The sequence below is a fragment of the Pinus tabuliformis genome, chromosome 1_1 (genome assembly GCF_031772625.1).
Source record: "Pinus tabuliformis cultivar Carrire ecotype Pingquan chromosome 1_1, CPIR1, whole genome shotgun sequence".
In the NCBI taxonomy this organism is placed as follows: Eukaryota; Viridiplantae; Streptophyta; class Pinopsida; order Pinales; family Pinaceae; genus Pinus; species Pinus tabuliformis.
Window position 1 is genome coordinate 157,337,991 of NC_142297.1, and position 27,920 is coordinate 157,365,910.

General features: G+C 34.0%; 1 protein-coding gene and 1 pseudogene across 3 annotated transcripts in view; one reads left to right on the top strand and one right to left on the bottom strand.

Annotated features, from left to right (window-relative positions):
- The window catches only part of LOC149212073 (MADS-box protein SOC1-like), a 479,791-nt gene that overhangs the window by 173,230 nt on the left and 278,641 nt on the right, over positions 1-27,920 (top strand). For all 3 annotated transcript variants that reach the window (XM_089391691.1, XM_089391694.1, XM_089391693.1), the window contains 3 exons: positions 26,092-26,153; positions 26,248-26,347; positions 26,459-26,500. In XM_089391691.1, coding sequence (XP_089247817.1) covers positions 26,092-26,153; positions 26,248-26,347; positions 26,459-26,500 — 204 coding nt within the window. The remainder of the gene's footprint in view (positions 1-26,091; positions 26,154-26,247; positions 26,348-26,458; positions 26,501-27,920) is intronic.
- LOC149212075 (F-box/kelch-repeat protein At1g22040 pseudogene) lies at positions 20,651-22,274 on the bottom strand (annotated as a pseudogene).

Here is a 27,920-nt window from a genome sequence, read left to right on the forward strand (position 1 = left end):
TGCTATTTCCTAGAGAAAAATTTGGCCTCCTCTTTTTAGCTCTCCGAAACTAAAAAACTTCCTCTAGATCACTCTTGACCTCTCCTGCCACCTTCTACAAGCCTCCTCCTAGCTCGATCTCCATTGCTGAATCACTTCTTGCAACTAGGAATTCGAACTACTTGGACAGCTAAGTATCTGCACTCGTGTTATCCTCCATCTACCCATAGACCTCTTATTATAATATCTAGTTGGACCTCCAGTGACCATGATTAAAAGTTAATGGATGGTTGAGATCAACTTCGAGTTTTTTCGTGTGAGTTTCTAGAGAATTATCACATTTCTCAATTAATTACTATTAATTAACTATTTTTTCTAAGTTAAACTTAGGAATTTTTTAATTATGGTCAATTAATTTAATTGAGTCGTCTCTAGATAGAATTTTCATAAACAATTTTTGGGTTTTGGAGAACTCCTGTATTTTAGCGTTTCCACGAAGTCTTGATGCTAGAACACCATCTAATCCTACCAAAACTAACATTATTTTTTAACAAAACTCATTTAATAATAATAGAATTTAAAATAATAATTATCAAATAATTTACATGTTGCATGTTTAAGGGAGAATCCTTTTACGAATAAATAATTAGCTTGCATGAGTAGAGAACTCCCAATAATATTAAAATGTATATTATTGTAAAATGCATTTAATTAATTATTTTTATTTCCTGATAAAAGAAAATAAATAAAAGTAATTTAAAAGACTATAATTTATTTAAAAAATAATATAATAAGTTGAAATAGATTATATATATATATATATATATATATATATATATAATACAATTGAATTATTATAATATTATTTTATATTATTAAATTAAAAGATATATTAATTTTTATTATTAAATAATTATATATATACATGTATATATATCAAAAATAAAAAATATAATATTTTTTAAAAACACATAATAATATATTATAATAGTATTTTAATATTTTAAGAACATATTAAATAAAACATTGACATATGCATGAATAGTTCGGAGATATCATGTTAAATTTTTGAGAAAGGTTTGAATTTGGTAGTTACAATGGTAAAGGAAATTAAAAATAAAATGGTTTTATAAATAAAAATATAAAATATATTTAAACATAATCATTCAAAATAAATTTAAAAGGATTGGAAAAAAAATTATAAATTAATTATGTAGTTTATATTGAATTTCTGTTTAAGAATTTTAAATTTTGATAATTTGAGAATATATTTTGTTTGCTATATATTTTAAGGGTTAGTATAAAAAAATAGTATAAAAAGTATTTGAAGATTTTTTTTGTTTTTATATTTAATTTAAAAATAATTAATGAAAAGTGGTCAACTTTATTTTGGCACCGTTTGATAGATAGGAGGATTTAAACTAATTGGAATTGGTGTTGGAATGATAGCTCCATTCTACTCATTTTCTTTTCATTCCAATCCGAGGGAGATATTTATGGACAACCCAACGCGAGTCTGCAAGACGAGACCGAGGAGACCTCCTGTGATTTTTTCCTTCAAATTGCCTACCATAGCCACCAACACGTCATTTAATTTGCAAGGAGAAATATAATTTTTTTAAAGTGTGTTGTCAGTTTTTTGTATGTCATTGCTTAAAATTTTAAGTGTACTACCGGTTTCACTCTACCATTGTCGGTTCAAACCTCCAAATTAATTTATCATTATTGGCATATAAATGACTACTAAGTCTACCCATGAATTATAAGGGAAGAGAGCGGAGGTAAATAAACCATGTAACTGACAAGTATCTTTGTGAAGTATACAGGTATACAATTAGAAAAAACACTCAACACTCAAAGCTTAGGTATACAATTAGAAAAAACACTCAACACTCAAAGCTTGCCATTTCATTGCTAAGGGTTGCAATTTATACACAACTTCAGCTACAGATTGAACAATAACTTTGTGAGATTTATTACCTGGTGACTCTAGCCAACCATGTTGACTATTGAACAGTGAGTGGCACCATCTGAACCGTGAGCGATGTCATCGTGTGCCGTCATGATTAATATCTAACACCTACCCTTAATCACCACCTTGTTTGCCAGTGTAAGTCTGAGTTAGGCTTACAACATAATTTGGATTTTCTAGAACACACAACTTACTTCTACCTATTTCAAATTCAGCCTACATTTTCATTTGTATTACAATATGATAAGTCAATTTCTTTTGATTGCACTTTTTCTCTTACAAAATGATGTTGTGTGTCAATGTGTTTTTTCCTTGCATGATATATAGGATTGTTTGCCAATTTGATAGTGCTTTGATTGTCACATCTAATTACTGTAGGTGCTTGTTGTGTTTCTCCAACATCTTCAAATATCCTTCTAAGACATATTGCTTCACAAGTAGCATTGCATAATGCTTTATACTCAGCCTCAGTGGATGACAAGGAAACAATTGGTTGTTTCTTACTACTCCATGATATTGGTTTTGAACAAATATTGAAGATGTATCTAGTGGTAGATTTCCTTTCATCTAGATTTCTAGCCCAGATAGAATTAGAATAACTTGCCAACTCAACATCAAATTCATGAGTATACATAATACCAAAATCAAGTGTTTCTTTTAGATATCAAAGGACTTTCTTTGCTTTTTTCAAGTGGCTTCGACAAGGCTTAGCCACGAATTGACGAAGTATGCTGACAGAATATGCTATATCCAGCCTGGTAGTGGTGAGATAGTTCAAACTTCACACCAGTTTACGATACAAGGTTCCATTCACCTCTTTAGTTCTATCATCACTGCACAATTTGAAATTTTGTTCTAAAGGAGTAGATATTGCCTTGCATTCAATCATATTGAACCTTTTAAGGATTTCCCTTGTATATTTTCTTTGTGTGATTAGTGTCTTACCATGTTCTCTCCAATCTTTAAGACCTAAATAGTAATGCAATTCACCAAGATCCTTCATCTCAAATACATGTGACAACTGAATTTTAATTTTTTCAATCAATTTGCATGCATTTCCTGTTATGATAAGATCATCAACTTATACATATAGCAAAGAAACATTCCCACCTTCATCTTCCTTGATGTACAAGTTATGATCATTTTGCTTCTCATAAAAGAAAGAATCAATTTTCAGATACCAAGATCTTGGTGCTTGTTTCAAACCATATAAAGCTTTCTTTACCCTGCAAACCAGAAGCTCCTATCCCTATTTTACAAACCCTTAGGTTGAACCAAATAAACTTCTTTTTTTAACTCACCATTCAAAAATTCAGATTTGACATCTAACTCATACATTTTCCAATTATATTTTGTAGATAATGCAAACATGATTCTAATTGTGCTCAACTTAGCTACAAGTGCAAAAGTACCACCATAATAATTTCCCTCCTTTTGTGAATATCCTCTTGCAACCATTCTAGCTTTATACTTACTAATACTTCCATTAGCATTAAACTTTGATTTATACATACATTTGCATCCAATAGGAACTTTGTTTTTAGGCAATTCTGTTAATTCCCGTGTGCTTTATTCATTATAGGGTTATATTCTTCATCCATTACATCTCTCCATTCTTCATATTCTTTAGCTTCCTCATAGCTTGAAGGTTCTACAACATTCATACCAACAGAGATTAATGCATAATCTTTATACCTTATAGGTACTTGACTTTGATGTGATGACCTCCTTGGAGTTTTATTGCTTTCATCTTTCTTTCTTCTTTATAGAGTCTCCTCTCCTCTTCTTGGAGTGTCATGACTGCTTGATGCTCCTTGCTCTTGAATTTGTAGCTATTCATGTGCTTTTTCTTGTTCTTGTTCAACACCTGTATCTAATTTGACATAATCATCAATATCACGCCATACACTAGTATTATTCATTTTATCACCTTCATTTCCATTCTCATGAAACACCACATCCCTACTTGCAAGAAGTATATGAGTAATGTAATCAAACACCTTGTATGCTTTCTCATCATCACAATCAACAATAAATACAAACTTAATTGACTTTGCATCAAATTTTATTATTTCATCTTTTGGAATATGAGCAAATGCCTTGCAACCAAAAACTCTTAAATGAATCACTTTTGGTTTGTACCCATAAAATGCTCCAAAATTTGTTTTAAGCTCAAAAATTTTGGTTGGACTCCTATTTTTCAAATAAACAACAGTATTAGCCCAAAAACCATTAGAAATATTTTTACCTTGAAGCATACTACGTGCACATTCAACTAGTATTATGTTTTTCCTCTCAGCAACTCCATTTTGTTGAGGTGTATGTGGCACTGCAAATTGTTGTAAAATCTCATTGCTTTTACAATATTGATTAAATTATCTTGATTTATATTCCCCCCCTGATCAGATCTCAAAATTTTGATGCAATTGCCAGTTTGATTTTCCACCATACTCTTAAACTCTTTAAAGTACTCAAAAACATCACTCTTCTTTCTTATGAAATAAACCCATTTATACCTAGAGATATCATCCAAAAAAAATAAGAAAATACCATGCTCCACCAATAGATCTAGTTTGCATAGGTCCACATACATTAGTATGAATTAATTCAAGTATTTCCCTCTACCTTTTTTTAATGTATAGGAAATTCCTCCCTATGTTTCTTTCCAAGTATGCATGCTTGACATTCAACATGAGTATTCTTCAAAACAGGGAGAACTTCAAGAGGAAGACCATAAGTTTGATTTGATAACTCTATTGTTGATATTGTTGTCTATGCCAATGCTTGATGACTTTCCTTGGTCACACCCAACTTATACAAGCCTCCAACTCTGGTACATGTGGCAAAAACCTTGTAGTGATCTTGAATCTCTTTCACTACACACTGTGATTTAACAAATTCCACCTTCAAATCTCGGTTAGCAATAGTAGAAACATAAATTAAATTATTTTTGATACTAGTAACATACATCACACTATGGATCTTCTCTCTTGTCCATTAAGAAAATTCACACCTATTACTCCATAACCTTGAACTTTAAGTGCTTTGTTATCTCTTAGATAAACATATGTTCCATCAATGTTTTCATAATATTCATCAAACCAGTCTTTATTACAAGTCATATGGAGTGGTGCATCAGAATCAATGAACCAAGCATTGACATCATCATTTTCCACATGCAATGCAGCGTGAGAAACAAACAATTTAAGATTTTTAAATCCATCAATGATTGAGGTGTCTTTCTCCACAAAATCTCCATTATGCCTTCCGTTTCGTTGTCTGGACTCATTATATTTCCTTTTATAGAACTCTTTAGAATGATGCCTAGATTTGCCACAATAATAACAATCATCATTTCTCTTATCATGGGTTGGAAATTTAGACTCTGTCATACCTTTTTGTTTTGCTTGAAACTTGCCTCCTTTGTTCTTGTCCCATGGCTTGCCTCTGTATGGATGTTTGCCGTTGGCTACCAATGCCAAATATGAACTACTTGAACCTAAATTAAAGCTCTTCATCCTCTTCTCTTCTTGTAGAAGAACTATCAATTCATCAAATGTAGGGTCCTTCTCTCTAGGTGAAAGACTTGAAACAAAAATTTGATAATCTTGCACTAAGCCATTTAATGTGATTGTGACTAAGTCAGTACGAGACACCTTTTTACCAATATCTCCTAATGTGGAATAGAAGATCACAATGGACCATATATTATAACCCTCTAACATAGTCAGCCACTTAAATTTCCAATTCACATAATTTCCTCCATCAAGTTTTGTGGATTCATTCAAATAATTATCAACCAACAAATTTGACATGATGGAAAAAAAAAACTTGCTCCAATCAACAAAATGAAATCAAATCCACCAGATTTAAAGCCAAATGCACCCAAATTCACCAAATCCTAGAAAACTTTCACCACACATGCACCATAAAAATCTTTACTAACTCCTTTTCACTACTAAAAATTTCCACCAACACTCATTTTTTTTTAAACACCTTTCACCACTTTAAATAAAAAAGAGCAAATACTTAAAAATCTTATTACTCTTTATTATAAACTTCACATTAAAAAACTCCCTTTTTTAATTCTTCTCACCACTTGAAACATAAAAAACTATTTTAAAAACCTTTTATCTCCATAAATTACAAAAAATAAACTCAAACTTTGTGTTGCTTTGTTTTAAATACTTCAAAGGTGGAAACCTTTTAACTCAATGTACACCCATTCTTCTTTTAAAAACAAAGTCAAACCTCTTAAAAACAATGGAAAGCAAATCACCTTCACCTTGGATGAAAATTCTTTACTTCAACGCATGATTCCGTTGGAAGCATGTCTAAATGCGCAGATCCACTTGCAGATCTAGCTGCAACGTTCAACTCAAACAACACAGACTCTTTGCAGAACGTTCAATACAAGAGGCTTACAGATTGCTCCTTCACGAAACTGGTGATCTCTCACAAGAATTTGGACAGCTCTTTCTCACGCTGAGTCGGACTAGCTTCAGAAGAATAGAAGCCCCAACGATCACAACAACACTTGCAATATTTGCAGCCACTCCTTAACAACAAGACACTCCCCTAAAACCACACTGTATGCAGACACTTTTCACAACTGCAGACTCTCTTCATTACTTCAACCCTCTAAGGAGGAGAACACTTAACACAATCCACAACAGCCCTTAGGCTCTGACACCAAATTAGAGGAAACACTTAACACTCAGAGCTTACCATTTCATTATTAAAAATTGCAATTTATACATAGCTTCAACCACAAATTGAACAATAACAATAACTGTATCGAATGAGATTTATTACCCGCTGACTCTAGCCAGAGTGGCCCTGTCGTGATTAATATCCTGACATATACCTGAATGTAAATGAATGTTCAAGAATTGAGGCAACAACTTAACAAATGGATATATATTTATGCGGCTTTTACTGTGTGCCTGGACAGGCGTTCAAACAATGATTGGTTTATTAACTAGCAATTGCACCAAATGTTGCAAAGGAAATGCCGTAAGGCATAAATTTGAGAAAAATCATGATATATAAAAAAATCATTGAAGATATAAATTAGTAAATAAATTGTCATTGAAGCTAGAAGATAAATACAAATCACTTACATTATATGAAATTGACAAATTTTATAACCTTTCCAAAATAGGTTGCCTCTTAATGTTCGAAGATGCTCTTTCAAGTTCCAATAGAACCCTTGTTACTTGGGGGCTTGCTTAAGTCAATAAGTCATTTGCAACATTTGTTTCGAGTGCGTTAAAGGTCCATGTCCACCCCTTCGAAATTATTTGTGCTATACATGGTCCATAATTATCATAGGCATCGTTGATCGACGGTTAAACGTTTTACATCTTTCAAAGTTGTTTGATGAGGGGTAGGCTAGAGTGTCAGTTGTATTTGACGGCTAAATTGTCGCACGACGCACAATCTACCCGTCAAATTCCAACCATGGGACAAAGTAAGAACAAAGTTCAAGTCAATTATCTCTTTTATTGCTTAATCCTACCATCGATGTAAGTTCTGAAAGTAAAGGGAAGGAAATTTTGTTTGCGTGTTCGGTTGAACTTGACGGTACGCGAAAGAAATTTGCTCTTTGACCTTCACGTAAAGGTGGAAGTGTTTTAGTGTCAAATGCCCGAAAAATTCCTTTCATTTCCATTAAAGAAATAAACAACTAAAATGGAGGTGAGAAGGGTAGTTTGCAGGTAAAAAACCCGCATTTAGAAGCAACTTATCCCATGCTGAAATGATTTGTTTGGATAGCTAGATCTGATATGCACCGTGCGTTGTCAATGCAGGAAGGCTAAGTGAATGAATTCATAGAAGTTTCCTTTCTCATGAATGAAAGCCACCTTGCGAACTATTTCTTTATATTCTTGGTATAATCGTGGGTTATGGAAACCTAAAAAGGACAAATTTAAAAAATTTGAGAGGTTATTATTTATCCATTTAAACTTATTATTTTTCACATCCATCTATATAAAATGTTTTTTTTTCAATTAAAAAAAAGGCATATATGTTCTTTTGAATTTGATATGGAGAGAACAAGTTGGACCAGATTGGAAGGTCGAAAGAACCAGATCTGTTTCAAAACAGGGAAGGCAAACCGTGAAAGCATTTTCATATGAAACATTTTAGGATCCATCTTTAGAGATCTGCAAGAAAATTTCTTGAAAGAAACTGTGGCGAATATAGTCAAATCTCGTCTTCTACATCGTAGCGAATTCTACACAGGACATTAGTAGTCCATCATATTGTAATGTGGCATACAACATGTCTTCAAGGTATACAATGTGTTCAATGAGTCGCCCATCATATTGTAATGTAGCATACAACATGTTTTCAAGGTATACAACATGTCCTCCTACTTGTCTCGCTCAATTAGTAGCCCATAATATTGTAATGTGGTATACAACATCTCTTCAAGGTATATAATATGTCTTCTTTTTGGGAGCTATGAGCTAATAGCTATTCACTTAACATAGAGAAAGAGGAGAAGGTTAATATATGGTGTGATATACTGTGGAAAATAAAATTATAACAACGTTTATTTTTTACTTTTTTTTTTTCATATAGTTATATGCATATGCATTTATATATTTTTTTGTTATTACTTAATGTTATGTGACATCTTCTCCTAATGACCTATAAAATACTTGGCGATGCAATAAACTATGAATAGAGTTTAATATCATTTGTTCATTATCAACTAATAAAATATAATCATTTCTCTATTTTGAGAATAAACTCAGTTTCAAAAGTAAATCTTCAATATTATTATTATTGATATATGGTAAATTTAACAATATTTTTGGCTTATAATTCTAACTCAAAACCTAAAGAACTATAATATAGGATATAGGATGCAACAGATATGGGGGAACAGTGAACTTTTCAACTTACATGTAGGGTGGGAATCCCATGCCCATTACAGAGGAAATATGAAGGTCTGAATGAGAAAACATACTATAACAATTAGTTCGGTCCTAAAAAAGTGGTATGAAATAAAATAGAAATGAAGAAAATATTTCCAAATAATACTGCAACAGAAGTAAAAATTACTTTGCTATTGACAATCAAACCAGCCATGCTCCTCGACTTATCAATATATTTCTTGATTTCAGGGTCTGGAGGGCCTTCCATCTATCATCATACAAATAGAAACCTTTACACGTTTTCTCACCTGCAGAAAAAGTGCCATATAATTACCAACTAAAGAATAAAACAGAGTATTGCGCACAACAAAAATCACAGAATGAAGCTAGCAACGACAATATATATTTGATTTTAATTCTAGAATGAAAAATACATTTGCTTAAGAAAGAAAGAACTATAATATAGGATATAGGATGCAACAAATATGGGGAAAAATGAACTTTTCAACTTACCTGTAAGGTATGCCGATTACAATGAAAATATCATAATCTTGAATCGTGATTTCCTCACCTAAAACTCGACAAGCTCCATTCACATCTGGAAAGAATACCATCTCAACTATATCATTATCCATCAAGGAAATTGGCTGCCAAAAGTGAGAAAACATATTATAACAATTAGTTCAGTCCTAAAAAAGTGGTATGAAATAAAACAGAAATGAAGAAAATATTTCCAAATAATAATTTACTGCAACAAAAGTAAAAATTACTTTGCCATCAACAATCAAACCATCCATGCTCCTTGACTTCTCGATATATTTCTTGATTTCAGGGTCTGGAGGGGCTTCAGTCTATCATCATACAAATAGAAACCTTTACACGTTTTCTCACCTTCGAAAAAGTGCCATATAATTACCAACAGAGTAGTCTACCTAGGCGGAGGAATTGTCGGGTTTCCATCGCCGCCCAGAAAAACGTTTGGCTCCGACCGTGGGCAATCCCTCCGCCGCGCTCCCCTATTTCTGCCATCCTCCATCCACTGCTCCACATTAATTTCCTGACAGAATCGCCACCGCGCAGAGTTGATGCAATTTCCAATTTGAATTTGGAAACCGCGAGTTTCTCCCCCAACCAACATGAGGGGGCCCCTACAGCTCACTCATGTTCCTCCTCGACTCGGCGCACCTCCCCTGTAGGAATTTTGATTGACGTTGTTTGTTGGAAACCCAATATAAAATCTGTGCCATCATTGTTTCGACAAAATGGGGAGGATTTGTCCCATACATAATAGGAATTTATTAACTTCAGAGAGGGTTTGATCTAGGGAAACATGTCAGAGATCGAGGTGAAGGTGGAGCATTATGGCCATTGAATTTCAATAGTTTCAGACCCAAATTCCATCAGGTGAGTTGAATTTCCATGAGTTTACCTTCAAAATTTAAAGATCAATCGCTAAAATTAATGGGGGCTTTAAATTTCCGCCGCTGGAATTGTGTTTTGGACTGGTTTCTTCTTTAAGCGTTGGGGTTTCTGTTGTTTTTTGGAAAATTCGGGCTGAAATTGAAGAATTCTGGAGGTATGGGCAGGGGAGAAATTGCCTACTTAATAAGCAATTGAAATTTCAAGCTTCTCGCTGGCTTTAAAAGATTAGGCTTTTTGGTGTGCTTCGTTTACGGTTTAATTACGTCTCCAATATGTTTTGGCTAAAGGCTTAGGGATTCGTTATCTTACGTTAAACTGTGACTTAGGGTTGTGGAATTGAAGGGTTTTATTTTTTCAGTGTTTCTGTGGGTAAATTAGCTGCAAGTCTGTTCGCTTTTGAATGCTGCCATCTTGATTTATGCAGGTTTATGGTTGAATATTCTTTAAAATTGTCGAAGGCTTCTTAGTGGAAATTATGATTTTGAGGATTTTGAGCTGAAGCCCTAAGGATCCGTTGATTTTTACGATGGTAAGATTCGCTTGAATTTCTATTTCATGTTATAGTCTTCCATTTGCGATGTCTTTTGTTTGTATGTTTGGTTAAATTCCTTTTTGTGCAAGACCCTTATGTGACAGGAACTTGGCCTCGTCTGCCTCGTACCTATGATAAACCGTCTAGACACAGTTAACAACGAAATGTCACAACAGAGTACAATTTACTTGCACAATGTTCTTCGGGTGAATAGAGCCAAAGCCAATATAATGAAAATTCGGTTTATCATAGTAACCCACTGATTGTTTGTATTTGTGAACTTTGCTTAAAATTGCTTTCATTTTTCCTGGTTATCTTAAACCATATAGTTTCTGATATTTTTGGTTTTTGGCTTTCTTTTGTTAGCTTTGTATCTTTCAACTTAATGGATTAATTTTTTTCAGGATGGAGGCTTTTGTGATTTGAATTGAGTTGAGCTTTATTTTCTGGTATCATCGCATTGAAATTCTTTGTCAATACTTCAAACCATCAAGTACAATTTATCCTTATAGTCAATTTCTTTTTGGTAAAGCTCCTTGTGGCTAAAATCTGTTACCTATTTATTCAGCTGATGATGACAAAGATTTTTCCCTAACAACCTTCTATATAGTGTTGTTCCCAATTTCATTTGGTGGATCATTTGTGTTAGACAGGGTGGTTTTCAAATTCATTTGATGGAGCCTTCTCTTTGGATTTGAAATGCCCTGGCTCTTAAATTTTGGATGGACTATCAAATTAATCTCATAAAATGATGGTATTGTTGGCCGTTAAAGAAGTGTTTCAATGTACTTTATTGTAGCAAGCATTTTGTTGGGTCCCTATAATACTAGTGATTACCCCATTACTATTGTAGTTATACCCCTTATTTATATTGTTGTGCCCCTATTACCCCCATATTGTTATTTCTGTGCCCCATAGAATCCCTCTATTGTTATTTTTGTGGCTTTATATTATTATTGTTAGGTCGACTGGATTATATTGTGACTCCTTAGACTCCTATATATAGAAAGGAGGTTTTGTCATTTGTATCATCCAAGAATTGTTCATTTATGTAATGTAAAGGAGGTTGCCCCCTCGAAGAGGCTGAATTCTAAGGCGTTGATCTTTCTTTTCTATCTTTTTTTGAGCTGGTTTCATAACATTTGGTATCAGAGCTTTGGATTCTAGGGTTTCGCTGCTCCAAACAGGTCATCGTAGCATTTTCGCTATAACTTTTTTTTCTGTGACGTTTCAGAAGTCGCAAAAAAAATCAATTTGAGAAGAAATCACGCTAAACCTTGGGTCCGAATTTCAGAGCTTTTCGCGCGATATTTGCGGAGATATGATCTGAGGAAGTTGGTCTTTTTGCAGACTCCTGAATTACATTCAAAATAGGTGACCTGGGGAAAATCATCATAACTTTCTCTCTGGGGATCGGATTGAAGTTTCGTAAGAAGGTACAGAAAGAGGACGGACTGTAGTTTCTTGTGGGTGTTTTTTAGATCCAAAGGTCGAAACAGTGACTCGCGGCACGTCGTACAAGTTAGCTCTACTGAACTAGTCTATAATCAAGTCACTGTGGGAGATTTCGCATAACTCTTCCTTGGAGAATCCAATTTGGGTCAGACTTGTGGCATTGGAAAGAGGACACAGAGAGCTACTACAGGTCACAAGTTCAGAACTATATGATTGGAAAGTACAGAGATACATTAGAGGCAATATCGAGCTCCTACAAAGTGAAAAAAGGTGTGTAGATTTTTTTTAAATTTTTGCTTAAGCTTGGTTTGAAAATTTATTTTGAAGAAATTCAAAGGGCATAGTAGAGAATTATTATCGGTAACTGATGCCCCGAGGAAAGAAAATGCAAACACATAGTAAGGAATCGGAAAGCTCTAGCATGACTCATGAAGAAGAGGAAGAAATGCTACATGATATATCAAAATTACAAGAACAAGTGCAACAAATGTCACGCTCACAAAAGTTAACAGATGCTAAGATAAATGGCGTGGAAGCTAAGATAAATGGCGTGGAAGCTAAGATGAATGGCATGGAAGCTAAGATGGACAATTTGAAGATAGATTTGAACACAAATTTGAAGACAGGCATGGCAGATTTGAAGACAGATTTGACTAATTTTTTACAAGAAATACTTACTAATGGTGAAAAGGTAGTAAAAGAAACTCATGATGAAAACAAAAGAAATGTTAATCATGATTCCATAGACGCTAATGTTGGATCGAAGAATCACCACATTCCAAAAATCGATATGAGGAAGTTTGATGGCAAGGATCCCGCCACATGGATATTACAGATGGAGCAATTCTTCGATCTCAATAATGTGCAAAACACACAAAAGGTACGTATGGAAACTTTATATTTGGAACCAAATCAGTTTGTATGGTATCAATGGCTTTGTTCTCATAAAAAATTTATCACTTGGGCAATTTTTACGGAAGAATTGATAGCACATTATGAGGATACAAAAAGCAACACTTTTTTTAGCCAATTGATAAGTCTCAAACAAAAGGGTTCAATAATGGAGCACATTGAGGAGTTCCAAAAATTGAACATAAGGGTAAAAGATATTCCAGAGGAGCATAGGATTGATGTGTTCATAGGGTCTTTAAAGGATAATATCCAACATGATGTGCGCCTTTGGGAACCTGATTCATTAGAGAAGGCATTCAGGTTAGCAAGAAAAATGGAAAGCAAAATTATGGCAACTAGGAAGCATACCATTCACAACTATAAAGACAGAAGTGTTGTTGCCCATAGTCTTCCACAACCTACAAGGTTGACACCACAACAATTGGAAGAAAAAAGAGCAAAAGGGCTTTGTTACAATTGTGATAGCAAATACACAAAAGGTCATAAGTGTGCTGAGAAGAAATTATTCTACATAGATTGTGAAGAGGAAGAAGAAAAGGAGCAAGAAAGGTCAAAAGAAGAGGATATATTCCAGGAACAAAGCCTAGATGAAGAACAAATAAATCCGACCATATCTTGTAATGCATTGGCGGGAATTACCACTCCTCAAACCATCAAGATAGAAGGACAAATCAAGAAGAAAAAGGTAATAGTGTTGATTGATTCAGGAAGCACCCACAATTTTATTCATTGTAGGGTAGCAAAAGAATTGAATTGCTTCCTATATCCAGCACCAGAGTGTCAAGTGATGATTGCAAATGGAGGAACAATAAATTGTTCTGGAAAGTGCCATAATATCAAGCTATCCATGGGAGAATATGTATTGACTAGCCCAATGCTTTCCATTCCAATGGGAGGTGCTGATGTTGTACTAGGAGTCCAATGGCTACAATCCTTGGGTACAATAGCTTTTAATTTTCAAGAACTTTTCATGAAATTTTCTGTGGAAGGAAAGGAAGTTGAATTAAGGGGTATTGCAGGGAAACCAGGAAAGATAATCAGCTCTAATGGCATGACAAAGCTTCTAAAAAAGGAGCAAAGAGGTGTAATTGCACAATTATGTTCGCTAGATGTTTCCACATTGGAATCATCTATTTCTCCAGATCTCCAAAAAGTCCTGGACAATCATTCCAAGGTATTTGAGACTCCCAAAGGTCTCCCACCTATGCGTGATCATGATCATGCTATTCATCTGATTCCAGGAAGTGTTCCTCCAAACATCAGGCCGTACAGATATCCATATGTCCAAAAAAGTGAAATTGAACGTATGGTTGCAGAAATGCTAGAGGCTGGTATAATTCAACCGAGTCAAAGTTCTTTCTCAGCTCCAGTAGTATTGGTGCACAAGAAGGATGGATCATGGCGCATGTGTCCAGATTATAGGGAGCTCAACAAGCTCACTATTAAAGATAAGTTCCCCATTCCTGTCATTGATGAATTACTGGATGAATTGCATGGATCAATTTACTTCACCAAGTTGGATCTTCGTTCGGGATATCATCAAATCAGAATGAAGATTGAAGACATTCCGAAAACGACATTTAGAACTCATGAGGGTCATTATGAATTTTTGGTCATGCCTTTTGGCCTTACCAATGCACCTTCAACATTTCAAGGTTTGATGAATTCAATTTTCAAACCATTCCTTAGAAAATTTGTGTTAGTATTTTTTGATGATATACTAATCTACAGCAAGTCTTGGAAGGATCATGTTGAACATGTTGACAAGGTGCTACAACTATTGGAGGAGAAACAATTATATGCAAAAAGATCCAAATGTTTCTTTGGAGTCCAAGAGGTGGAATATTTGGGTCATATTGTATCTCATGAAGGAGTTAAGGTAGACCCTAGCAAAATTAAAGCCATTAAGGAATGGAAAATCCCCACATCCATAAAGCATCTGCGAGGATTTCTTGGGTTGACAGGGTATTATCGCAAGTTTGTTAAGAATTATGGGAGAATAGCAGCACCTCTAACAACATTATTGAAGAAAGATTCATTTTCATGGACTCCGGAAGCAACAAAGGCCTTTAACATCTTAAAGAGGCAATGTGCCAAGCACCGGTCTTAGCTACACCGGACTTCACAAAAACCTTTATTGTGGAATGTGATGCTTCAGGAAATGGAATTGGTGTTGTTCTAATGCAAGATGAAAGACCCATTGCTTTTGAAAGTCGTCCAATCAAGGGAAAGTTTTTAAGCAAAGCTATTTATGAGAAGGAAATGTTGGCAATACTCCATGCACTTAAGAAATGGCGACCCTACCTAATGGGAAGACACTTCAAGGTAAAAAAGGATCATGATAGCCTTAAATACTTTTTAGAACAAAGATTATCCTCTGAAGAGCAACAAAAGTGGGTCACAAAGATGTTGGGTTATGACTTTGAAATCATCTACAAAAAAGGGAAGCAAAATGTGGTGGCAGATGCACTCTCAAGAAAGGATGAGGATGTGGAAGCATTGTTGTGTGCCATTTCTATTATCCAACCAGATTGGATAAACGAAGCAAGGAGGAATGGAAGAATGACGAAGAAGTGTGGGCACTTATTCGAAAGCTACAACAAGATTCCAGTACTTCTGATACATTTAGCTGGCAAAATGATTCGTTATGGTACAAAGATCGCTTATACCTCTGTAAGAATTCCCAGCTAAAACAAAAGATTCTTATGGAATTGCACACTTCTCCCTTAGGAGGGCACTCAGGATTTTTAAAAACTTACCACAGGGTTAAGAAGGAATTTTTTTGGGATGGCCTTAAATCAGATATTCAAAAGTTTGTGGCGGAATGTTTGGTTTGCCAACAAAATAAAGTTGAAACAATTAAGACACCGGGTCTATTACAACCTTTATCCATTCCAAGCCAACGTTGGGAGGAGGTTTCAATGGATTTTATCACAGGTTTACCCAAGTCTGAGGGAAAGAGTGTCATCATGGTGGTAGTTGACAGACTTACCAAGTATGCACACTTTTGTGCATTATCACATCCATTTAAAGCCAGTACAGTTTCTACTGCATTTATGGAAACAGTTCAAAAGCTACATGGAAACCCAAAGATTATTGTAAGTGACAGAGATCCCATTTTCACTGGAAATTTTTGGACAGAATTATTTTCTTGTCTTGGTACTCAGTTAGCTCATAGCTCATCTTATCATCCTCAATCTGATGGGCAAACTGAGATAGTAAACAAATGTTTGGAAGGATATCTTCGTTGCTTTGTATCTGATAAACAGACACAATGGGTCAAATGGTTGCCTCTGGCTGAATGGTGGTATAACACTTCCTTCCATACAGCAACAAAAATGACCCCATTTATGGCACTTTATGGGTACCAACCACCATCAATCACATCATATTTAAGAGAAAATTCTAAGGTTCAGGCAGTGGAACATCACATCGAACATCAACAACAAGTCCTCCAACTCTTAAAGGATAACCTCGTGTTGGCACAAAATAGAATGAAACAACAGGCAGATCAACATCGCAGTGAAAGAAGTTTTGATGTAGGTGATTGGGTATTCCTACGGCTACAACCATATAAGAAAATGTCCCTAAAGCAAGCTAAGAAGGATAATAAATTATCACCAAAGTATTATGGTCCATACAAGGTGTTGGAAAAGATTGGTACTATGGCATACAAATTGGAGCTTCCTGCAGCTTCTCGATTGCACCCAGTTTTCCATGTTTCATGTTTAAAGAAGGTTATAGGCGACAAGCTCCCAGTTCAAACAATATTGCCAGAACTTGACGAGGAAGGAAAAATTATATTGGAACCGGAAGCAGTCACAGAAACAAGAACTCGACAGCTACGAAATCGATCAATTTCAGAGTATCTTATCAAGTGGAAGAACTTATCCGCTGAAGATTCCACATGGGAGGATGAGAATTTTATGCAGAAGTATCCAGAACTGCTCAAGCGTTGAGGACAACACTTTTTTGAAGGAGAGGGGCATGTTGGGTCCCTATAATACTAGTGATTACCCCATTACTATTGTAGTTATACCCCTTATTTATATTGTTGTGCCCCTATTACCCCCATATTGTTATTTCTGTGCCCCATAGAATCCCTCTATTGTTATTTTTGTGGCTTTATATTATTATTGTTAGGTCGGCTGGATTATATTGTGACTCCTTAGACTCCTATATATAGAAAGGAGGTTTTGTCATTTGTATCATCCAAGAATTGTTCATTTATGTAATGTAAAGGAGGTTGCCCCCTCGAAGAGGCTGAATTCTAAGGCGTTGATCTTTCTTTTCTATCTTTTCTTGAGCTGGTTTCATAACACATTTAATTGATCTCAAATATGAAAATTATCTAAATGTGATAAAATCTTTAAGGACAAATGTAATGTTGAACTAGCACTAAGGCAAATTATTCTATAGTCGAATGAATTTGCTACAAGGTTGCAGAATTTTATTTAATTTTCAATTTACCATCCCACGATCCATCATTGAAAATGCAGTGGTTCTGGCCTGCTTGAAGGAAATAAAGATTGAATTTCAACCAGCGAATTGAGTGGGCAGTGTAACAGAACCAGCACAAATTTTAAATCATTAGTTGAGACCTTATATGATTCAAAGCGTCAAAGGTCCTTGACTTGCAAGCTTTTATGGGGAACTTTTGGAGCCACTCCAGGAAACAGGGTTCAGATGAGAAAAAAAGAACCCAAGTCGACAAGAACCCAAGTCGAGTGTACTAAAAGGAAGCGACTATTAGTTGTCGATGGGAATGAAAGACCAAGGATAATTTCTGCTCTTACTGATGAGCTCTCCATTAGGATTCTTGCCAAGGTACCTCATGGATGCTATTCCAACTTGAAGTTGGTCTGTAAAACATGGAATCACGTATTAAGGGATTCAGAGATATTCAAATTAAGAAAAGAGATCGGTTTCTCCAAATAATGGCTATACATTTTGATGAAAGACGAAGAGGAAAAGCTCATGTGGAATGCTTTGGATCCGTTATCAGGTAAATGGCATAGCTTGCCACCTATGCCGGCTTTTACGTATGAGTAGGAATTCAATCAAGCTATGGGATGGAGTTTATGGAATGCAATGGGAGCATCGGGTTACAGGCTAACAGATTTTGTGAGGGGCTCGTTTGGACGGAAAGATTCTCTAGATAGAACAACTTTTTGTGGTTGTGCCGTAGGGGCCATTAATGGATGCCTTTATGTTTTGGGAGGGTTTGCTAAAGCATCTGCTCTCAAATCTGTTTGGCGTTATGATCCTCGAATAAATGCATGGACAGAAGTCGCACCTATGACCACTACAAGGGCTTATTGTAAAACAACTTTCCTGAACAGGGCTTATATATTTTTATATATGGTTTAATATGTGTTATTTCCATAAAACAATCTGCTTGAGTGGAAGACAAAAGAGTACAATGGAAGCAAGATTAAAAAAAGTATACAAGACCAATCAACAACTACAAGAGGACCCAAGTGCATTAGATAAATTTGTGTGAAAAAATGATCTATTGTAGTATTGAGATCACCTATATTTATGTAAGAGTTTCCAACTGAAACAAAGGTACACTTTTGATATAGGAGATTCAAGGTTCTTGAAAACTTACTACAAGATCAAGAAGGATTTTCTGGGAAGGTTTTAAAAGTGATGTTCAAAAGTTTGTGCTTAATTTTTTGGTTTTACAACATAATAAGAGATACAATCAAGTCACCAAGTCTCCTATAACCATTATCCACACTAAATTTCTAGGAAGAAGTTTCAATGGATTTTATTTCATGTTTATCAAATTTGAAGGAAATAATGTTATCATGGTAGTAGTGGAAGAACTAACAAAGTATTTCTATTTCTACTATCTTTCACATCTTTTTAAAGCAAATACCTGCGGGATTAATGAAAATAGTTCAAAAACTACATGGAATCCTTGAGACTATAGTATAAGTGATGGGGATTCATTTTTCATTGGAAACTTTTGGTCCAAAATATTTTCTTGTTTGGGTGTTCAATTGGCTCAACTCATCGTATCATCCTTAATCCAATGGGAAAACTAAGGTTGTGAATAAATGTTTAGAATGTTATCTTCATTTCTTTGCATCTGATAAATAAACACAATGGGTCAAGTGGTTTCCTTTGGTAGAATGGTGGTACAACACATCCTTACAAACTTCATAAAAATGTCTTCATTTATGTCACTTTATGGATATCATCCTTCATCCATCACATCACCCTAGAAAGGGACTCTAAAGGTTCTATAAGTGCATGACCAAATAGGGCACCAACAAGAGGTTCTCAAAATATTGAAGGACAACTTAGTTATAGCACAAAATAGGATGAAACAACAAATATATCAATATTGCAATGAAAGAGAATTTGAAGTAGGGGATTGGGTATTTTTGATGCTACAACCATATAAACAAATGTCCCTCAAGCAACAAAAGAAGGACAATAAATTAACATTTAGGTGTCATGTCCGCTATAAGGTGTTGTAGAGGATGAGAAGTATGGCTTACAGATTGGAGTTTACTCCATATTCACATGTATATATTATCTTCCATGTTTCTATGTTTCCACAATTGCAATTACTGGATATTTATCTCCTAACAAATTGTAGTTTATTTGTCTTTTGTTAATTATTAATGGAAAATAACTATAAATTCACTTATTGCAATCTCCAAAGCAAAAATGTTGCTAAATATAAAAATTGGAACTTAGAAATATGCACACACAACATAAAAATTGATAACATTTATATACACTATTACTTAGTGTATAACAACAGCACCACTCCTAAAACCATATATGAAGTCCCCTTTCTTTACCCTTTTCATTTCATAAAGACAAGCAAGGTCTACTTACAGAATTATTAGCAAAATTTAGCAAAAATTGAATGAAAACGAAAAAATAAATGTCCAACATTTAAAGCTGAAAGCAAGAAAACCAAACACATAACCTTTTATGCATAAAACTTACTTTTACTATGGACGTTATATGTCGTGAAAAGTTGGTATTTTGGGCTAAGATAAATTTATTCTTATAAACAAACCATACAAAACTAGCCAAAGAAAAGGTAAAACAAATACAATGCAATACCGCATGATTACTTTAAAATCAGATAGATAAGACATATCTACAGAGCATGTAATACAAAGATCGTTGATTCACAATGTCAATAGAACTGTTATAAGGGACATTTTTATCGGTCCCATCAAATTCCAGCATCAACTACCAGATCGAAACGGAAAATGTGTTATATATACATTCTGTTGTTATTTATGGCACAAGGAAACTTTCCTTCCAGTCCTTACCCATGCTTAGGTGCTATGGCTGCATAGAATTTTCATATTATGCATAACATTATTGCCAGCAAAAACTACCGTTGATCATCATCTCTGAAAATAATATATTAAGATATCCATATAAGGTGTTGGCAGAAGAGTTGTACAATATTAATCAATAGTTTCAGTAAGAGATGTAAACTCTTAGAGAGACAAAGCAATGAGTGGTTGTGAAAAACGGGGTTTCGAGTTAAAAAATAGCCCCATACAGTGAATCATGCTACCCTGAGCAGCTCTCCTTTCATGATATTTACAAAGTAACCACAGCATGGAAGAAAAATAAATGTTAACCTTGGTCTTAGATCTGAAGGACCTGACAGCTAACTAGCTCAATAAAGCCAAAATGTCGACTAGCAATGCTCTTCCTATCAACCTCAGAATCAGAAATACTAGTGGAAGGATCGGAGGTCGATGACGATGAAGATGATGTGCACCTTCGTTTGTGTCAGCCTGCAAAACAGCGACATTGTCGCTAATGTCTTTTGTAATAACATGAAGTTTTCGCAAGAATCCAGCTAGTAGGTAAGGTGACTCTGAATCTGTGTAATCTACAACAGGTACTTTCCTCACAATGACTTTCCATGTATCTTCCTGGGGATCATACATTTTAATCTTACCGCTGTCTAATGAACTAGAAGGATCCAACGCATACAAGTTATCATCCACCACAACGCTTAATTTTGTCCCTGCCTGCCTTGCAGGCCAACCATCTCCCATACCGTTTGGCATCTCCAGCCAAGAATAAGTAGCAGGATCATAGGCTTCACCACCAACATCTACAAAGAAAGGCCACGAATATAAGCTCTGTGGTATACATAGTTTTCCTCTAAATGTTGTCATTCCAGTAGCAATTGGTTTTAGCATATCTGCCAAAAAGCTGTGGGCAGAACTTGAGCTCGTGCAAATGGCATGTTTGGAATTTGGGTCCAGGTATTTGTAACAGGATCATAAACCTCTGCCTACTGAAGTGGAGTCAATCCAGCTCTACCCCTATTCATTCCACTTACCACATAAAGCTTGTTGTTCAGGAAAGCTGTTTTACAATAAGCCCTTGCAGTGGTCATAGGTGCGACTTCTGTCCATGCGTTTATTCGAGGATCATAACACCAGACAGATTTGAGAGCAGATACTTTAGCAAACCCTCCCAGAACATAGAGGCATCCATTAATGACCCCTAGGGCACAACCACAAAAAGTTGTTCTATCTAGAGAATCTTTCCGTCCAAACCAGCCCCTCACAAAACTTGTTAGCCTGTAACCCGATGCTCCCATTGCATTCCATAAACTCCATCCCGTAGCTTGATCGAATTCCTCCTTATATATAAAAGTCGGCATAGGTGGCAAGCTGTGTCGTTTACCTGATAACGGATCCAAAGCATTCCAGACGAGCTTTTCCTCTTCGTCTTTCATCAAAATGTGTAGTCATTCGTTTTACAGACCAACTTCAAGTTGGAATAGCATCCACGAGGTACCCTGGCAAGAATCCTAATGGAGATCTCATCGGGAAGAGCAGAAATTATCCTTGGTCTTTCATTCCCATCGACAACTCCTAGTCTCTTCCTTTTACTACACTCGACTTGGGTTCTTGTTTGCTCATCTGAACCCTCTTTCTTAGAGTGGCTCCAAAAGTTCCCCATAAAAGCTTGCAAGTCAAGGACCTTTGACGCTTTGAATCATGTAATGTCTCAACCAATGATTTAAAATTTGTGTTGGTTCCGTTACACTGCCCACTCAATCCGCTGGTTGAAATTCAATCTTTATTTCCTTCAAGCCGGCCAGAACCACTGCATTTTCAATGATGGATCATGGGATGGTAAAGTGAAAATTAAAGAAAATTCCGAAAATTAAATAAAATTCTGCAACCTTGTAGCAAATTCATTCTGTAGAATAATCTGCCTTAGTGCTAATTCAACATTACATCTGTCCTTGAAGATTTTATCACATTTAGATAATTTTGATATTTGATATCAATTAAATGCTGGCTACAATAAAGTACATCGAAACACTTCTTTAACTGCCAACAATATCATCATTTTATGAGATTAATTTGACAGTCCATCCAAAATTTAAGAGCCAGGGCATTTCAAATCCAAAGCGAAGGCTCCATCAAATGAATTTGAAAACCACCCTGTCTAACACAAATGATCCACCAAATGAAATTGGGAACAACACTATATCCAACACTATATCGAAGGTTGTTAGGGAAAAATCTTTGTCATCATCAGCTGAATAAGTAGGTAACATATTTTAGCCATAAGGAGCTTTACCAAAAAAAAAATTATAAAGATAAACTGTACTTGATGGTTTGAAATATTGACAAAGAATTTCAATGCGATGATACTAGAAAATAAAGCTCAACTCAATTCAAATCACAAAAGCCTCAATCCTGGAAAAAAAATTAATCCATTAAGTTGAAAGATACAAATCTAACACAAGAAAGCCAAAAACCAAAAATATCGGAAACTATATGGTTTAAGATAACCTAGAAAAATGAAAGCAATTTTAAGCAAAGTTCACAAATACAAACAGTCAAGTGGGTTACTATGATAAACCGAATTTTCATTATATTGGCTTTGGTTGTATTCACCCAAAGAACATTGTGCAGGTAAATTGTACTCTATTGTGACATTTCATTGTTAACTGTGTCTAGACTGTTTATCATAGGTACGAGGCAGAGGCAAGTTCCTGTACCATAGGGGTCTTGCACAAAAGGGAATTTAACCAAACAAACAAACAAAAGATGTAGCAAATGGAAGACTATAACAAGAAATAGAAATTCAAGCGAATCTTACCATCGCAAAAATCAACGGATCCTTAGGGCTTAAGCTCAAAATCCTCAAAATCATAATTTCCACTACGAAGCCTTCGACAATTTTAAAGAATTTTCAACCATAAACCTGCATAAATCAAGATGGCAGCGTTCAGAAGCGAATGGACTTGCAGCTAATTTACCCATAGAAATACTGAAAAAATAAAACCCTTCAATTCCACAACCCTAAGTCACAGTGTAAAGCAAGTGTAAAGCAAGATACGAATCCCTAAGCCTTCAGCCAAAACATATCGGAGACGTAATTCAACCGTAAACAAAGCACACCCAAAAAACCTAATCTTTTAAAGGCGAGAAACTTGAAATTTCAATTGCTTATTAAGTAGGCAATTTCTCCCTTTCCCATACCTCCAGAATTCTTCAATTTCAGCCCGAATTTTCCCAAAAACAACAGAAACCCCAAAGCTTAAACAAGAAACCAGTCCAAAACACAATTCTAGCAGCGGAAATTTAAAGCCCCCATTAATTCTAGCGGTTGATATTTAAATTTTGAAGGTAAACTCACCGAAATTCAACTCACCTCATGGAATTTGGGTCTGAAACAATTGAAATTACACTTCTTTAACGGCCAACAATATCATCATTTTATGAGATTAATTTGACAGTCCATCCAAAATTTAAGAGCCAGGGCATTTGAAATCCCATGCGAAGGCTCCATCAAATGAAGATCCACCAAATGAAATTGGGAACAACACTATATAGAAGGTTGTCAGGGAAAAATCTTTGTCATCATCAGCTTAATAAGTAGGTAACAGATTTTAGCCATAAGGAGCTTTACCAAAAAAAAATTAATTATAAAGATAAATTGTACTTGATGGTTTGATATATTGACAAAGAATTTCAATGCGATGATACCAGAAAATAAAGCTCAACTCAATTCAAATCACAAAAGCCTCAATCCTGGAAGAAAATTAATCCATTAAGTTGAAAGATACAAATCTAACACAAAGGAAGCCAAAAACCAAAAATATCAGAAACTTAGGGCGTTAGGTAAACTCACGGAAATTCAACTCACCTGATGGAATTTGGGTCTGAAACTATTGAAATTCAACGGCCATAACGAAACTATTGAAATTCAAAGACCATAACGCTCCACCTTCAGCTCGATCTCTTTTCTGCAGTTGCCGAAGATGAGAGAGAAACAATGGTTCCTTGAGTATGGCAAGTGGGGTAGTTTGAAAAGTTAGTTATGTAAACCAGATATTTGATCCAAAGATAGCAATTATTCGAATCGTCTAACATCTGATAACGATGACATCGAAGACCACAGGAAAGTTCATCTCATAGGGAATACCTTACTGCTTAATTAATATTAACAATGGCAGTGTTATTAATTAATATTAGCAATGATAGGTTTATTAATATTAAGATTAGTAGTAATATAAATGTTCATTATTAATAATATATAATTAATAATATTAATATTAATAATCATACTAATATTTTTAATATAAATAATATAATACAATTTAATATTATATTAGTATAATTTAATATTAATATTAATAAACAATTATTAAATTATGTTGATTATATGATTGAAAATGAGGTTTTGATTTATATTAAGTAATGTACTTGTGTTAATAAAAATCAACTACATTTACTAATGTGGTGGTGCTAGCATATATATTACATTTGGTAAACATGCCACATAATAGTCATGTAATTGTGGAAAAAAAATTGTTCAAATTTATTTTGGAAAATTTTTGAAGCTTTAAAACTGTGCATATAATACAAAATTAGATAAATTAAAAAATATATATTTATATATTATTTTAAAAATTTGTAAATGTGTGATACAGAAATTTAAATTATTTATTAAGAAACAAATACTAGATAATTATAGATTTCCAAAATTTATTTGAAATATTAATATTTTATTAATCTTATTCAAAAAAAGGTAAAAAAAAAAAGTATCTGAAAGAATTCAGCCCATATCTACCAAACATATGAATAATGTATATGATTTTCACAGTGAGTTCATTTTACTAAGTAATGTACTTGTGTTAATAAAAATCAACTACATTTACTAATGTGGTGGTGCTAACATATATATTACATTTGGTAAACATGCCAAATGATAGTCATGTAATTGTGGAAAAAAAATTGTTCAAATTTATTTTGGAAAATTTTTGAAGTTTTAAAACTGTGCATATAATACAAAATTAGATAAATTAAAAAATATATATTTATATATTATTTTAAAAATTTGTAAATGTGTGATACAGACATTTAAATTATTTATTAAGAAACAAATACTAGATAATTATAGATTTCGAAAATTTATTTGAAATATTAATATTTTATTAATCTTATTCAAAAAAAAGGTAAAAAAAAAAGTATCTGCAAAGAATTCAGCGCATATCTACCAAACATATGAATAATGTATATGATTTTCACAGTGAGTTCATTTTACTGCCTTTTCGACATTTTCTGTTCTCCAACATACAAAGTGGTTTGTAAAATGGAAATTCCGAAAAAGCTACTGGATTAAAGGAATTGACATTTACACTATAAATTTTTCTTACATTTATGTAGAAAAAGGGAAATACGATAGTCATAGTTGTTTTAACAAATATATCGTCAAAGAAATACTACTATATAAAAATGATAGAAACTGAATTACTTTTTGAAAAGAATGTAAATTTCGATATTTTTTTGAGTCATCTTCATCTTTGAGCACCGTATTTAAAAGCATATATGGGTTTGGCATACCTCTGAATATTCAATGACTAAGATTTTTTATGATCATATTTCTGTGTACAGGATTTAAAACGGGAAGTCTCAGATAAGAAAGAAAAAATCAGTATCCTTGAATCAACACAAAGGTAAGTTTCTGTTTCATAATCAATTTATCCGTTGAAATTGAATATTGTATTTCATATTGTAACCGTTAACAGTTTTTCTTCTAATTACGTGTAGGAAGATGTTGGGGGAGGATCTGGAATCATGTTCAATGAAGGAATTAAATCAGCTGGAGAGCCAAGCTGACCGAGGATTGAAGCATATCCGAGCTCGACTGGTTGTTATAAATAGGATGGCACTTACGTTGATATTAGCATGTGTTATTTTCGTCCCATGATGGATAGCTTTCATCATTTAATTAATTGGTGTTTCTTCTTTGGTATGTCAGACTAAAATGCTAGTGGATGAAATTGATCAACTTAAATGGAAGGTAATACCCATGGCTTATGGTTACTCTCTCCCCTCTTTCGTAGAAAGCATTTTGAGGATTTACAATTTACATTATTAAATGGTTGGTTGATGATGTATCACTTAAACATAAGATAAAAGTTTAAGTTATCGTCATAAAGATATTTTTAAATTTTCTGCTCTGTTTATAGGGTTTCGGAGATTAAATAACATCCAAAAGAGCAATTCATTATTTCATTACTCATTTAGTTTGACGAGTTGCCTCCTCACATATCCATGGGGTTTGGGAGTTTAAACAACACAAAAAAAATTCATTATTTTTTCTGCATAATTGTTGACTTATTTAGTTTGACGAGCCGTCTACTCATATTTTCTGATATCCGCTGTCTCCATGACTAAAATTCATAAATCTCTCGTATACGAGAGATTTTGAGGGATATTCTTCAGTTACCAATTTATATATTCTAATTGAAATATATTTTGTATTTAGGTAAAACTATAGGTTATACTTATAAAAAATTATTTATATTAAAGAATCGGGATAAAGAATGTGTATAAAGTATTTTCATTTAAAAAATAATAAAAATAATAAATAATAAATAATAAAATTTGAATACATATTTGTATATAATCTTATATGATCTTTAGTTATCATAATATTTAACAATTGCGTACATATTTTTTCTTTTTGGAATTGGCAAAAAAAAGAGTTAATCTTATTCTCTAAAGCATAATTATAACAAAGTTTTGAGATAATTCTTGAGCATTAAGAGTGAAACAAAGACTTAGGTATCTCCCAATAACAATAATATTCAATGTATCCTCCCTCCAAAATTGTTGCATGTTCAGATTAAATAACTTCCAAAGGAGACATGTTAAAAAAATAATATCAAAGGATGTACTTTGTTGTTGTTAGCCTAGGGTTGGAACGACAAAGCCAATTCAAGAGACCATTGGTAGGAAGGTGCTAGTAAATCACTAGCATTGCAAACACCTAGATTTTGTTGCTTAGGTAAATTAGTCACAAACTATGTAATCTCCTGATCTACCATCTCTCCACTTTAGTAGAAACCCATCCTAAGTTAGTAATAGGGTTGGGCTTATATCATTGATGAAGAGAAGAGTACAAACTTTGAGAATCATATTGGACTAAGGGGTGCTTGAAGCTCCAATCCCAAGCAAACCAAATGTAGGTTTTAACTCTGTACAGAAATTCACTGCATATGAATTCTAAAGAACAAAAAACAAACAATGCGAGAATATAAAACATAAAACATATATACATAGAGATCCTCCGTTGGATCTTAAAAACGGGACTACGAGATTGATTTTTCATTATGTTTTTTTCAATGTTATAATACATATATATACATGTTGAAGCATTAATAAACCCCAATCCATTAACCCTAATTAGAACATAATCGTAGTTCTCTTGACTGGAT